Here is a 13,819-nt window from a genome sequence, read left to right as displayed (position 1 = left end):
AGCTGTTATGAGGAGCCCCCGGGAGCTCTGGGCACAGGGCCGGAAGGGGCCGCTGTGTTGGGGGACAGGAGGCGTGGGGGAGGGTCTTGAAGGTGGGGGGGCTGCGGCCTGTGAGCGCCCCCTTCTGGCCGCAGCGCGTGCCGCTTCCTGCCGTCCTCGCCCGCCCTCCGTGTCTCCTGGAGCGCCGCGCTGCAGGGGCGCGTTGAAGCCCCGCCCCGTCTCCCGGCGCTAGACACGCCTACCATGGGCGGGGCTACAGGCGCTGTCCACGGGGCGCTGTCCTCGGTGCCGGAGACTGCCCGGATTCTGTGCTCTCGGGCGAGAAAAAAGATTTTCGGACAGATCTCAGGAGTTTTAGGGAAAGCGATTCAGGCAGACCTTTGCACGAAGGCAGGCGGGAAGTCAGGAGAAAGAACCAATGGACTGTGAGCCTCGTGCTGTGGGGGCAGCTCTGAAACCCATTATCCCCTCTCCACTGGAATCTTAATTTTTACGCTACTCCTCTTCCTCTTTTATTTCTTTTTTAAAAGAAGATCTCAGGTGTTTATATCGAATTGGACCAGTTACAATCCTGAGTTCATGATACACAGTCATAACTAATCTGTAGACTAACCTTTTTCTGTTCTTTCTTTCTTTCTTCCTTTCTTTCTTTCTTTCTTTCTCTTTCTTTCTTTCTTTGTTTTTTTCTTTCTTTCAAGATTATTTGAGAGAATGGGAGAGTGAGAGAGAGCATGGGGGGGGGAGGGTCAGAGGGAGAAGCAGACTCCCCACTGAGCAGGGGTCCCGAGGCGGGACTCGATTCCTGTGACTCCAGGATCATGACCTGAGCCAAGGCAGACGCTTAACCAACTGAGCCACTCAGGCGCCCCTTTTTTGTTCTTTAATTGGCTGTTTTGGATAATGTGATGAGCCCCATCCCTAACAAAATCTAGTAACCTGAGAATAACTACTGTCTGTGTGTTTTCTCCATCTTCTTGTCTCCCTTCAGTGGGAGTAATAATTAGCGTGTATTTAAAATTTTCTTCCCTTTCTTTGTCTCTGTCTTTCTCAAAAGTCTCTGCATGTGTGTGGTATTTTTATCTTTATGGAAAGTGTGTATCATGCTATGTGTAATTTTCTGGGACTTAAAGTGGTAACAATGTTATGTTGCTCAAGATCGGCCATCTTGTTATGTTTCACTGTGGTTTTTTCCAAGGAACTCATATAATGTGTGGCTCTCCCAAAGGTAAGTTATTCACTGTTCTACTGATGGGCATTCGGGTTGTTTCCGGGTTTTGCTTATGTTTCATGTGTTTCACGTGCATGGGTTTCTTTTGTGTAGACACCTAAGAGTTGAATACGTAGCTCATGGGGTACATGAATGTTCAATTTTAGGACCTAATACCATGCTGAAGCAATAAAGGAGAGCTAGACCATTTCTTCTCCAACACTTGGTATTTAACTTTTGTCAGTGGAATGGTTGTAATTGGTATGCCATGTGGTTTCAGTATGCAATTCCTTGATTACCAGTGGTGTTGGACATCTGTCTTTTCATATATTTACTGACATATTTTTCTTCCCTTTGATTGATCTTATCCATTTTATATTGGGTTATCTATTGCATGTGACCCATTCTATGTCTCTAGAAGCCTTAGAGTTTTCTCTTTACCTTTAATATTAAAATTCACCGAGACATGACTAGGTGTGGGTTTTCCCTTATCTCTTTTTTTTTTGTGTGTTCTTTCAGGTAGAGCTCATTTTGTTTCACTTTCTAGGATTATAAAAAAAAGTTTTTTATTCTTTTGTTGTGTGTGAGTATATATATTCTTGATTCGTTCTTTGCCAGGTCTGTATATCTCCCAGTTTATAACTAGTTTTTTTTTTTAAGCTATTTATGAATGTAAACTTTTAAATGTAAGAAGTCAAATATATTAATATTTTGGAGTTAATGCTTTTGAGTCTTAAGTTTTTTTTATATTAAGATCTAAACGATAACTATTTTCTACTAAGAGTTCAAAAGTTTGATGTTTATGTCTTTAATTATTTTAGAGTTGATTTTCATATACAGTGGAATGGTTGTATTTGGTATGCCGTGTGGTTTCAGTATGCAATTCCTTGATTACCAGTGGTGTTGAACATCTATCCAATTTTTATCTTTTTTCCTATGTGGATTGTCATTTTGTTTTTCGTTCCCTTTATTGAATAGTCTCTTCTTTGCCCATCGAGCTATTATTCTGTCATATATCAAGGTTTGATTCATACATATCTCTCTGTGCTCTCTGTTCTAATCTGCTTGTCAGTTTATCTGTTCCTATACCAACTTATCACCGTATTGGTATGGTGTAGACATTTTATTCTGGATTATTACAGTGACATACCAGGCAAACTGAGATGTAATCACCCCACTTGTGGGCCATTCTAAAGAATTTTGATTTTATAGCATGTGTGATGGGAAATTATTGAAGGACTTGAGCAGTTGAGTTATATGTTCTGATTTATGTTTTCGAAGATCCCATTGGTTGAGGTAGATGGGGAAAGGGGGATGGTGAGGGACGCGAGTGGAGGCAAGGGGACCGATCCTACGCTATTGCCAGAGTGTAGGTGAGAGATGATAGTGGTCTTAGCAGCACTAGTAGAGGTGGTGAGATGTGGATGGATTTGAGATGGAGGTAGAACCATTAGATCTTTCTGATTTCTTGAATGTGCTAGACGAGAGAAAGATAAAATTCAAATGTATTGTGTTTGGGGCTTGAACAGCAGCTGGGTGGATGGAGATGCCTTTCCTCGGATGGAGAATTCTGGGGAAGGGACAGTTTGTAAGTTTATGAGCCTTCAGATGAATTATAGTATGACTTTTAACTTGCTTATGCTTGGAAATGGCTTTATGGTTATGCATGTTTTATGGTTTGTTCATGCTCTTTCCTTTCCAAATAGGTGATTCTTCTTCAAAAACTGCAACCAGATCTCTTCTGGAATTCAGCACAACAGAGAGCTGTAAGCAAAGCCCAAATCACAAAATCCAGAGTAGCATTACCTTCTTATGTGGGAAGACCTTGGTGAGTCCACACAGAGTCACTTTGTAATGTTCCTTTTTTAAAAAATGTTTGCCCGTTAGGCATTCTTGCTATAGTGTTTTTCCGGGAAGAATAAGTGAGCAAAATTAGAAACACAAACGGAACCATCAAACCAACAACCAAAACACCATCACCATTAAGAGCCAATATGTAAACAAACCCTAGCCCGTAGTTACAACTTTTAAGTGAAACTTGACCTACATCCTGTATAAAACTACAATTCAAGGTGATTAGTATGTTTAAACTCAAAACACTGTTGAGTGTTTACATTGTAGGCATAAATTTTTTTCTTTCTAAAACTTCTTTTTCTAGCATTTTATCTTGGTAGTTTTTAGGGCAATTCATTTATTTTTTAAAAAACTGTTTTTGTTTCTTCACTTACATTAAATTGGAGAGACCAGCATCTGTCTAGGAGAAGTCTTGGCGAATAGGTAATGGCTATTAATCATACATTTTTGAGTGTTAATAATATTGCAAGGGGACGTCATTATTTAAAGCATGATGTTTGTTCTTACTCTTGCATATTACATGTGAGTTGTTGGTTTTAATCTCTGTTATATAGAAAGGGACTTTCAGTAAATAATTGCTAGCTTTTAGGAGAAGCAATTTATATACAGATCTTACAAACGTTCTCTAATCAGAGTAAGAACCCAAGTGTTTAGAAAAATAAGGTTGAGCGAACTCATGTGGGCTACCAGATTGCTTTAAAGTATCATTTTAGAATTTGGTGCTATGACTGTTGCATCTTCAGGCCCATAATGTCTCCTCTGAAGAACTTTAAAAATAGAACTTAACATTGTTAATTTTGGACCAGCCTGTCAGATGCACTCTTGTCTATGTTGAAACCTTAGAAAAAGATCTGTTTGCAGTGGCATGAAATATGGAGGTCTGTGTTACAGAATAAGCTAGCCTCTGCTTTAATTTTAACTGATTTCCTTCGAGAATTCTGTGTTCATCATATGAGAACCAGAATTGCAAAGAACTCCCTAGATTTGCACATGGGAGTGTAGAGGTAAATTCGGTGTCACGTATCACCCAGCAGCGCTGTGGTTGACCATTTTGGAGTCGACCCTGGCTGGTTGCAGTCTGTGTGGAGGGGCTGCTGTCCTTGAGTGTGGGGGTGTCTAAAAAGCGAGGCTGCTGTGTGAACTCGGTTGGGTCCAGATGGGCCTCCGTCCTCAGCTTACAGGAAGTATGAGGTCACATTTTCTGGCTTTGATTTTGTTGGCATTTGGTTAAGAGAACATTTGGAGTTTGAGAGTGGAAGGGCTCTAAGGATTGCCTCCCATGAGTTTACTGTGCTTGCATAGTTGGTGCAGTAGAACAGTTTTGGACCAGTTATACCAAAATTCCAACGTGATTTCACGAAGCTTTTGTCTCATAATTTCTGGGTTTGGGAACTTCTCGACGACCTTGATTAACTAAAACAGTTGTGTCCTCCCTCTTTCTCCTTCTCGCTGCTTTTAAAATTTTCATTAGCCTTTACTGTTTCTAACTTTAAGGGGGGGGGATACCCCATACGATATGCAGTATGGTAACTTATTTTTACTTTTTTTTAAAAATAGGGAACTCCTGAATTTGTAACTGCGACAGGCTGTGTGCATTACTTCGAGTGGAGGACTAGTGCCGCCTGCAAGAAAGACATGTTTAAAGCCAATAAAGAGGTAAAAAGGGGATCCAAGGTCATGTGCTTACAGAGGACATTCTGGGACCTTTAAGATTTGAAATACTGGCACAAGCCTTTTGGGGTAAAAACCTTTTTTAGTTTTCAAATGCCATTTGAGCAGAGATGCCTTGTAATTTAATTGTTAAAATAATGCTGGGTGGTTTTTATTTTTAGAACAGGGCATTTAAAATATCCCAGGATGTGATTAGAAGTAGACTGGCTCCCCATCTACTCAGTTAGGTAGTTAGTTCATTCTTGGTTTCTAGTACTGTGCAACTCCGTGACTGACATGGGTGAGCTTATGTTTGGATTATTCACTCTCCCTCCTAACCGCCCCCCCCCCTGCCCCGCCCAGGTCTGAAAGTGGTTTTCCATGCTTCTCTAGGCGACAGGCTTCACAGGTTGATTATTTTCACGTCTCTCCATTAAGTTTTATGTTCTGAAGCGTTGAGTTCAAAGACTCTCTTAGGCTCTAGGAACTGAAAATGGGAGTAATCGGTTATTTTCACTGATGGCCCCCAGTGTCATTCAAGAAGGGCAAAAAGAGAGGAGTTTGTTTGTAAAAAATAAAGCCAAATGAAGCTATAAATAATGAATGATCAGTGGTTTTTCAAATATGGTAGTCTTTAAAAGAAAAGACAGTCTGGTAATAGAAGTGAAAGAGGCAAAATGTTGCCTCCTGGAAAAGAGCATAAGGGACACTCCATGAGAAAAAAATTTCAAGTGTGGAAAGAGTCAAGGCCTAATACAGTGACACTGACCTTGAGGTCACGGGTGTCAAATTGGAACCTTGAATTTTAATGCTTCGGTTAACCTGTGTGCCAGCACATGGTTTGTGGCAGGAAAAGCATCTGAGAACCACAGAGGGATGTGCCTCCTCCTCCCCTGTGGGACCTCAGAGCTGTCTGGGCCCCACAGAAGTCCTCCTGGGCTCTGGTTCTCCAGCTCAACAGTGATACCCATTTTTCCTGTTTTGACGAGTGTCTTCTTGCCTTGCTTTTCTGAACTGACTGTTATGTCTCCCACTACCTGGGGAAAAATTGCTTTGCAAAATAAATACATAAGTAGCTACTTGTTTTTTATTTTCTTTGTGTTGGAGGTCAGAAGTCACAGACTATAGCCCCTGGGCCAAAGCCTGGCCCGGGCCATGTTTGTACAGCCCCAGAACGAAGAACAGTTTTTACATTTGTACAGGATTGTGAAAAAAGCAAAGAAGAACAAGACAGACCTGTGTGACTCACAGAGCCTGAACTATTTACTTTGTTTGCCCTTTATAGGAAAGTGAGGGGGCCCCTTGCTCTAAATCAGTTTTTGATGTTTGAGGGGAGAAGTGTATAGTCCATGTTTTTTCTCAAAACAGTGACATTTAATTTCTCTTAGAAGCTGATCTAAAGATGGATGAGAAATGTGCACTTTGTCCTCAGCGAGCCTTTCTTTAAGTCTGTTTGGCAGCCGGGGCTTTATTCATTCAGTTTTCATTTATGGAGGGCCTGTCGTGGGCCAAGAAGTAGGAATTTCATTAAATTTGGAAGGGTTCTTGCTTTTAGAGAACCCCTAGACGAAGGGGATGGAGGGCAGGTCCTCGTTCACGGCCTGGATCCGTTGTGCCTCAGGTACAGGTGACTCGAGACCAGAAGAGTGGAGGAGCACGGTGGTCGCCGAAGCGACGGCGGCCCTGTAGCAAACCCTGATGGGAGCGGGCTTCCTCTTCCCTGTCTTCAGTAAGGTTTGATTCCACCTTTCCACCTTACAGGCAATCCTATCACTTCAAAAACGGGAGTGAGTGTTTTATGTTAAAAAAAAAAAAAAAACAATCCAGATTTGGTTTAGTGTCACTGGAGTCTGGATTTCTGTACCTCATTTCAGTTGTCAGTTGCTTTGTCCGATTTAGAATAATTAGGGGGCGAAGCTCACAGTAGTTCAGACACTGCCCTTACAGACTTGCCGGTATAATGCTTGTTGAGTGGATTCTGGTGGAGGTTGTTTTAAGGTAATAATTTCTTTAAAATGTTTTGGACGTACATCCTCTTACCATAGCACTCCTGGGAACACAGAGAATTCAGGACTGGCGTGCTCGTGTTCTTACCAGAGTTACATAAATGCAGTTCATATACGTCCGGCGCTAACAAGTTGATTCACTGTGTGGTGTGTGAGGCTGGCCAACGACCTCCTTCCCCCGAGGCTACATTCCTTCTCTTATGAATGTCTCCATTGCTTTGCTCCGTGGAGCAGGAAGTGGGGAGGACTTTCCCCAGGAGCCTTGACTGTTTTTCCGATGCACGCTCCAATTCTGTGGGGTGCTGCGTTAGGCGTGTCTTCTATTCCTTCCTGGAGTAGAGAGCCGGCCAGAAGTGGCTAAAACTGCCTCGAGCCGGGAGTCCGCAGACCTTGCTTACTGGAATCTCTCAAGCCGTTGGTGAAACTGAGCTAGCTGAGAACTACGAGCTCTTTCAGACATGGCCCCGCTTTCCTTCCCGCCGGCTGCCAGCCTGCTCCCTTCTCTCAGAGGCCTTCATTTCGTAGCTGGGGAGTCGCTCCTTGTGTCCCATTCCCACCGCCGGCCTGGTAGCTCCCTGCTTGAGTTACTGTTTCTGCATTACCCTGCTGGAGGATGACAGGCTTTCCATTTGCAGGATGATGGACGCCGTGGTCACTTTTCACTGGAGCCTCATTACAGTCTGTAGGAATCCCTTTGATTTTGGTTGCTTTTCTGGAGGGTGCAGTGTGAGGCCTGGTGTCTGGCCTTCTGACCTTGCTGGCTTTGTGTGCCTGCCCCCCCAACCCCCCCAGTCATCAGTGGGACCACTGATCCACTGTGGGCGTGGGGAGAGTTTGCCTTAAGGGTCTGGTTGAAAGGAGTTCACGTGTACCCTGAGGTTTCGAGGAGGTGCCGGTTGACTCGATCCATTAGATCTCTGTGAAATCTCTGAGAACCAGACTGGGGAAAAGGGTTAGTAGGTCAGAGCATTCCTGCAGGTTTGGTAGCATCTTTCTAAGAAAAATTTGTTAGCTAAACAGTAAGCAGTTAGCTTTTGTCATAGAGATCTATCTGCCTGTGAATAGCCTCAGTCTAAGAGACTGAACACATATCGCTTTTGCACCATCGTAAAGTGGAAAAATCATAAGCGAACCACTGTAGGTCAGGGACCGTCTCTTGATCAGGGATTCAGTTTGAAGGCAGAACTGACAGGACCTGCTGATGGTTTTGGATGTAGAATGTGAGGATCTAGGATGATTTTAAGGTTTTAGCTTGAGCAGCTGGTTGAATGCTGAGATGGAGAGTACTGGAGTAAGAGCAGGTTTGCGGGGAGAAATCAAAGGCCCATTCGTTTTTATTATTCTTTTTTTTTTACTTTATATTTTATTGTTTAAATTTTTTGTTTTTTATTCAATTTAGTTAACATATAGTATATCATTAGTTTTGGGGGTAGAATTTTTTATTTTTTATTTAGTTAACGTGGAGTGTATTACTAGTTTCAGGGGTAGAATTTAGTGATTCCTCAGTGGCATATAACAAACACCCAGTGCTCATTTTTAAATGTTAAATTTGAGATGCTTTTGGGTATCTAAGTGATAATGGGAAATAACAGTAACAAGTAACACTTACATGGACTTGACAGGAACTGTCCCAAGAACTTTACCTACAGAAATTCATTCGGTCCTTACAGCAACCCTCTGAGCTAATGACTGTCATTATTTCCATTGGACACGTGGGGAAACGGAGGCACAGAGGTCAGATTGGCTCACAGTCCTACTGTCAGCAACCAGAGTTTGGAGCCGAGCATTCTGTCTCCATAGTCTGCTGATAAACAAGATCTACTGTGGTTGGCTCGGAAGTCTGGAGCTGGGCAGGAGTGACCAAGGGGATGAGTGTAGACAGGGAAGTGACCAGAGAAGTCAGGTGTGGAGCACCTCTGCATTAAGGGTTGGAAGGGAGATGAAGAATGTTCCCAGGAGGCTGAGAAGGAGCAGCTAGCAGGTGGAGGGAAACCCAGAGCCTCTGGGGGGCCAGACAGCAAAGGAAAGAATGGGGTTGGGCAGTAGGGAAGGGCCAGTGGCACTTGAATGCCACTGTGGGTGAGGCCGGGGGAAGGCCGAGAATGCACATCACATCTGCAGCAGGTGGTTGATGGTGACTGGGTGGGGGTGGTTTTGGTGTGGTGGGGACAGCAACCTCCTGTGCCCATGTTCAGGAAGGGTGGAAGGGGAGGAAGGGGAGCAGACGAGGATGGACCAATCAGGTAATTTCACCATAAATTGCAGAGCTCCAGGATGGGGGCCGAGGGCAGTGCAGGGGTGAGGGAGGTCATCTGTAAGCTGGCGGATACTGTAGCATGCTGATGGAGATGGGGCAGTCGGGAGGGAAAGACATGGTGCTCAGTGCAGAGCAGCTGAGGCACTTGTTGACCTTTGCTTTGTTTCTGTTGTCTCCGGGGGACCCCACGGCCTGGTAGACCCTAAGCAGTGGAGACTGGTGTTCTGTGACATTGGTCAGAGGCTCTGCTGAGCCGGTACCCCAAGAAAGTGGGGGTCCAAGACTCACTTTTTCTCTTCCTCTCTGCCAGGTGCCGTGCTATGCATTTGATGGAGAGCTCAGGAAGCATGACTTAAATCCACTGATCAAGATTAGTGGGGCTTACTTGGTGGATGACTCTGACCCGGACACTTCCCTGTTCATCAACATTTGTAGAGACATAGGTAGGTTTGGGGCTGGTGGTGGTGAAGGATTTCTTAGAAGGCTTCTCTGTCCTTGCCCTTCCACCGTTTATTCCTAGTTGGATATCCATGTCACTGAGTCGGCCCTCTAAGGAGGCAGAAAGATGTTCTCTGTGCATAAGCCCACCCCTGGGCCCCCAGTCAGTTCTGGTTCCATCACCGATTTTATCCAGACTGTTGGTCCATCTCAGTGAGTCCTCTCTGCCAGACATTTTGATTCCAGGATTCTCGGGTATCTGACTTCTAGCGAGATGGTGGGAGAATGAACGGGGTGGGTGTGCTGGGCACCCCGAACCAGCTGCAGCAGGATGAGTCAGCCTTCCGGGGAGGGGCTGTGGGGAGGACGGCCTCGAGCCATCAATGGGCTTTGAGTTGCAGGCCAGGCGACAGGGAGGGAAGGATGGTCCAGTGATCTTGGGAATTGGGTTGTGATGCATATTTTGTCCTAAGCCAACTTCTTGCCTCGCTTCCTCCTTAGGTGCCAGAAGTGGTGTGAGAAGCTTGGGTGTCTTTGCTAAATAAGCTGAAGGCTGTAAATGGTCTTTATCTAAATAGGGCGTTAAGAAGTTTTACTAAGCCTTTGTTTTGTCAGCACTTTCTAGAACCTAGCTTTATATGTTTTTCAGGGAGTTGTTAGTCCTGTAGACCAAGACTTGTTTTTCTGCTACACCAGCAGCAAGTGTGTCACAAGTAAATTAGCAAATGAAAAGATCATTTTTAGTGTTTTCTTTATGTTCTTGTTTCTCACATTGTACATGGGACTTTGGCCTTAGAAAAGTTTGGAAAAAATATTAGGAATAAACTCAGTACAGGAGGGTGTGGCTGGGTGATAAGTGTATGAGTTTACGGTGAATTGTACAAATACATTATGTACCAGTTTGATTATTTCTAAACAGTTTTAAAACGTGAATATACCACATACGTGCTTCACTAAAAGTGACCAGTGATAGTTTTAGATTTTTTTGTGTGTCAGGCTCTTTACATCATTCCTTTGTTCTCCACGGACGGCTTTTAACGTTGTTTTGGAAAAAGGCAGACAGACAAAGCCTGTGTCTTAAATGGGCCCATAGCTCAAATTTGATTATAAAGCTGAAGAGTCTTGCAGATTATTGAATTCATTTTAGTTTAGAAAACATTAAGATTCCTGGTCTTTTATCATTTTGAGGATTATCTGAATTCAGTGGAGATTTTCTTACAAAAGTTTTTTTCTTTCTGATTATTGGCAGTTTGGGTTGAACTTCAGTGACTTTGACTCACAGTAATTTTGTAAATTTATAATTCAAAGTTAAAAAAAAATGGACTTACCAGTTTCTGTCCAGATATTCTCCATCCCCAGGAAGTTGCCTCGGGCCACAAACCTTGATAGTGACCCTGAGAACCTCAGGAGCAGTTGTGGGCTTGCGGCTGTGTGTCCTCTCTGCACACTCAGAGCGCATGACTCTGTAAGCCTTCAGCAAACCAAGGGATCTGCTGAGCCGTGCACAGCAGGGACACGGTGTGGACTCCAGCCACCCCCTGGTGCAGTTTTGCGGGATGGCCTTGACCCCCTAAAGGTCCACCTCCTGTCATACTGGAGAAGATAGGGCTTTAGTGAAAGACCCCCTCTGGTTGAGAGGGCTTCAAAGACCAGGCTGGGCCATAGCGACTCCTTTGCGGGGCTCATACTCTTTGAGCCCCTGTCATGTGTGAGGCTCTGAGTCACAGCTGTGGATGGAGCTGGAGTTCGGTACAGCACCAGTGATGGGCCTGGGAAGTGAGTAAGGCTACTGCCGCGTACAAGCGGAGCGGCGGGTGGTCTGGTGTCTGCGCGTTGTTCTGGGCACATCTGGATGTTCTCGAATCCTCCCCCAAATCACAGTTAGATAGTTGTGTCATTAGAGCAAAGTTAGAGACAGCAACTGGTGGTTTTAAGGTCTCGACCCAGAGCTGTATGTAGGTTCTTTCCATGAATCTCCACATCTTCCCACCAATCCACGGATCACCTGCGTTTTCTAGTTTGTTTATAGCTTGGAGAAGGGGATAATGCTCAAGTTCGTGTATCTTTAGAAAAGGGAGGTGCGTACGTTCCTTGAGTACAAATTATGTGATAGTCCCTGTTTCTCGTCGCCTCTTCCCTACCAGGTGCAGAGTGAGTGCCTTGCAGTCTTGCCTCTGCTTCCCAGCAGCCCCGGGGGGCAGGATGCACGCACGTCATGCATCTGGAGAGGCCCCTGGTGTGCCCGCGGTCTCTCAGAATGGGGTTGGATCCTACCTCGTTTGTTGTTTCCAGACTTCTACTACTTTGGGTTGCTTTGAGGACTTTCAGACCTTGGATGATTGTTGTCAGGGGACTCCTGTGCGTAAGGTTGAGTGTGATTACCTGTGATTACCTGTCCTGAGGTACAGTCTGATGGATGTCTTACAGACTCGCTACGGGACTCCAGTCCGCAGTTGCGTGGCTGTCCCCCCGGCACAGCTGCCTGCCTGGTGAGAGGGGGCCAGGCCTTCGACGTCGGCCAGCCCAAGGAGGGACTGAAGCTCGTGAGCAAGGACAGGTGGGTCTGCGTTGGGGTGTGTAAACCTCAGCAAGTCCCTACAGATGCTTGTGAAGTCACCCGTGGTTGCTGCCAGTCACATAGGCTGCTTTGCTTGTTGATTGTCTAATTACTGGTCGTTACAGCCATTAAAGATGAATATCCTGATCCATCCCATAACCATACAGGTGTTCGGTTCATGAAATAATCCCTGCCTTAAGGCGTGTTCTGATAGTTTCTGTGTTACTCATGAAGTTGCTTTTGTGTTCCTCGTTCTCTGTCCTTTGAGAACACCATCGTGGAGGGGCAGTTTGCTTCCTGCCTGGGGTGTGGTGAGCACCCTCGTTCCCGGTGTGGGGAGGTTTGTTTCTTACAATATGCTGTGTTCTTGGTACATGCTTACTGCCTTCCTTCATACCTTGAATTAGCAGAGAGATGTTTTTGTCCAGTGTGTCCCACGCCAGCATGTCTTAGATCACGTCGTAGATTCCAGAGGCTTTTGGTAGATGCCTTGCTGTGGCTTGTTCTAGCACAGAACTGGTGGTGTATCGGGGCAGGTGCTTCTGTCCACAGAAGACTCTGGAGCATAACCTAAATTTAAAAATGTTTGGGAGGTTTTATATGTGTGTCTGTATTAGTTTGCCAGGGCTGCCATAACAAAGTGCCATAGGCTGGCTTCAGCAACAGAAATTTATTTCCTCTCCATTCTGGAGGCTGGGAGTCCAACGTGTCGGGAGGGCTGGTTCCTTCTGAGGCCTCTCTCCTTGCCTTGTAGACAGCCACCTTCTCCCTGTGTCCTCACATGGTCTGTTCCCTCTGTGTGTCTGTGTCCTGGTCTCTCCTTCTGATAAGGATGCCAGTCATATCTGGTTAGCTCCACGCCCACACGCCCCGCACTCCTGTGGCCTCATTTTTACTTCATCACCTCCGTATAAGCCTTGTCTTCGAATACAGTCACATGCTGAGGTCCTGGGGATCAGGGCTGTGGAATATGAGTGTAGGGGGACACCATTGGTCCCATCACACTGTCCTGAGTGACAGGTGGGTGACTCCTCACAGGGGAGAGGGGACTCTGCACAACGTGGGCATTGAGTGAGAGTTCGAGCTTGTCTTCAGAGAAAAGGAAGGTCCCGTGTTTTCGGCAGCTCTATGGCCTGCGCGCCAGGAATAGCAGGCATGTCCTGCCGGGAGACCCCTGCGTACTCGGGCGGCTCGGGCTCTTCCTGGCTGTGGGAGGTCACAACGGCTGGGCCACTTGGCTGTCTTCAGGTTGAAGAGAAAAAGATCTTGGCTTCCACTTACAAGTTATTGTTTAGAGAAGTAGTCGTGCAGCCTCGTGGACAGAGATGCTCGGCCTGCTCGGCTGTGTTTATTTTGTTTTCTTCGATCGTTTATAGTTTTTCTTCTTGTTTGTCTTACTTGAGCAGCTTTTCTTAGTATTTAAATTTACATGTTGGTCATTTTATTTATTTTTAAAAAGAAAATAGCATTCATTGAAGTTTACTTAAAATCTGTTTTGTTTTTTTTTTTTAAATGGAAATCGAAGGTATTTCATACTATGGCTTCCTTTATAGTTTAATGTTCATTCTGTTACCCCTGGCCCCCAACTGAGTGAGCCGAATGCTCAGGGCAACAGATGAATTTGAGTGTAGTTCATACTTCTGTAACACTCTTTCCTCAACGTGTATTATTCAGGCTTGTCCTGAGTTACGTGAAAGAAGGGGCCGGGGAGCTAGACTTCTGTGGCGGTCACAGCCCGGCGGTGACGATCACGTTTGTCTGCCCGTCGGAGCGCAGAGAGGTGAGTGGCTTGTCTTCGGAGGACTTTCCAGCAGCGGGCGTTAGCGTGGGCTGTCTAGGAGAGCGCATCT

General features: G+C 45.3%; 1 protein-coding gene across 2 annotated transcripts in view; it reads left to right on the top strand.

The window, feature by feature from the left end:
- IGF2R (insulin like growth factor 2 receptor) overlaps positions 1-13,819 on the top strand; it is a 97,657-nt gene that overhangs the window by 25,629 nt on the left and 58,209 nt on the right. For both annotated transcript variants that reach the window (XM_027601487.2, XM_027601486.2), the window contains exons 3-7: positions 2,914-3,035; positions 4,619-4,717; positions 9,285-9,417; positions 11,840-11,969; positions 13,644-13,749. In XM_027601487.2, the coding sequence (XP_027457288.2) occupies positions 2,914-3,035; positions 4,619-4,717; positions 9,285-9,417; positions 11,840-11,969; positions 13,644-13,749 (590 nt within the window). The remainder of the gene's footprint in view (positions 1-2,913; positions 3,036-4,618; positions 4,718-9,284; positions 9,418-11,839; positions 11,970-13,643; positions 13,750-13,819) is intronic.

Source organism: Zalophus californianus, chromosome 7 (assembly GCF_009762305.2).
Source record: "Zalophus californianus isolate mZalCal1 chromosome 7, mZalCal1.pri.v2, whole genome shotgun sequence".
Lineage (NCBI taxonomy): Eukaryota > Metazoa > Chordata > Mammalia > Carnivora > Otariidae > Zalophus > Zalophus californianus.
This window is presented reverse-complemented; position numbering and strand designations above follow the sequence as displayed.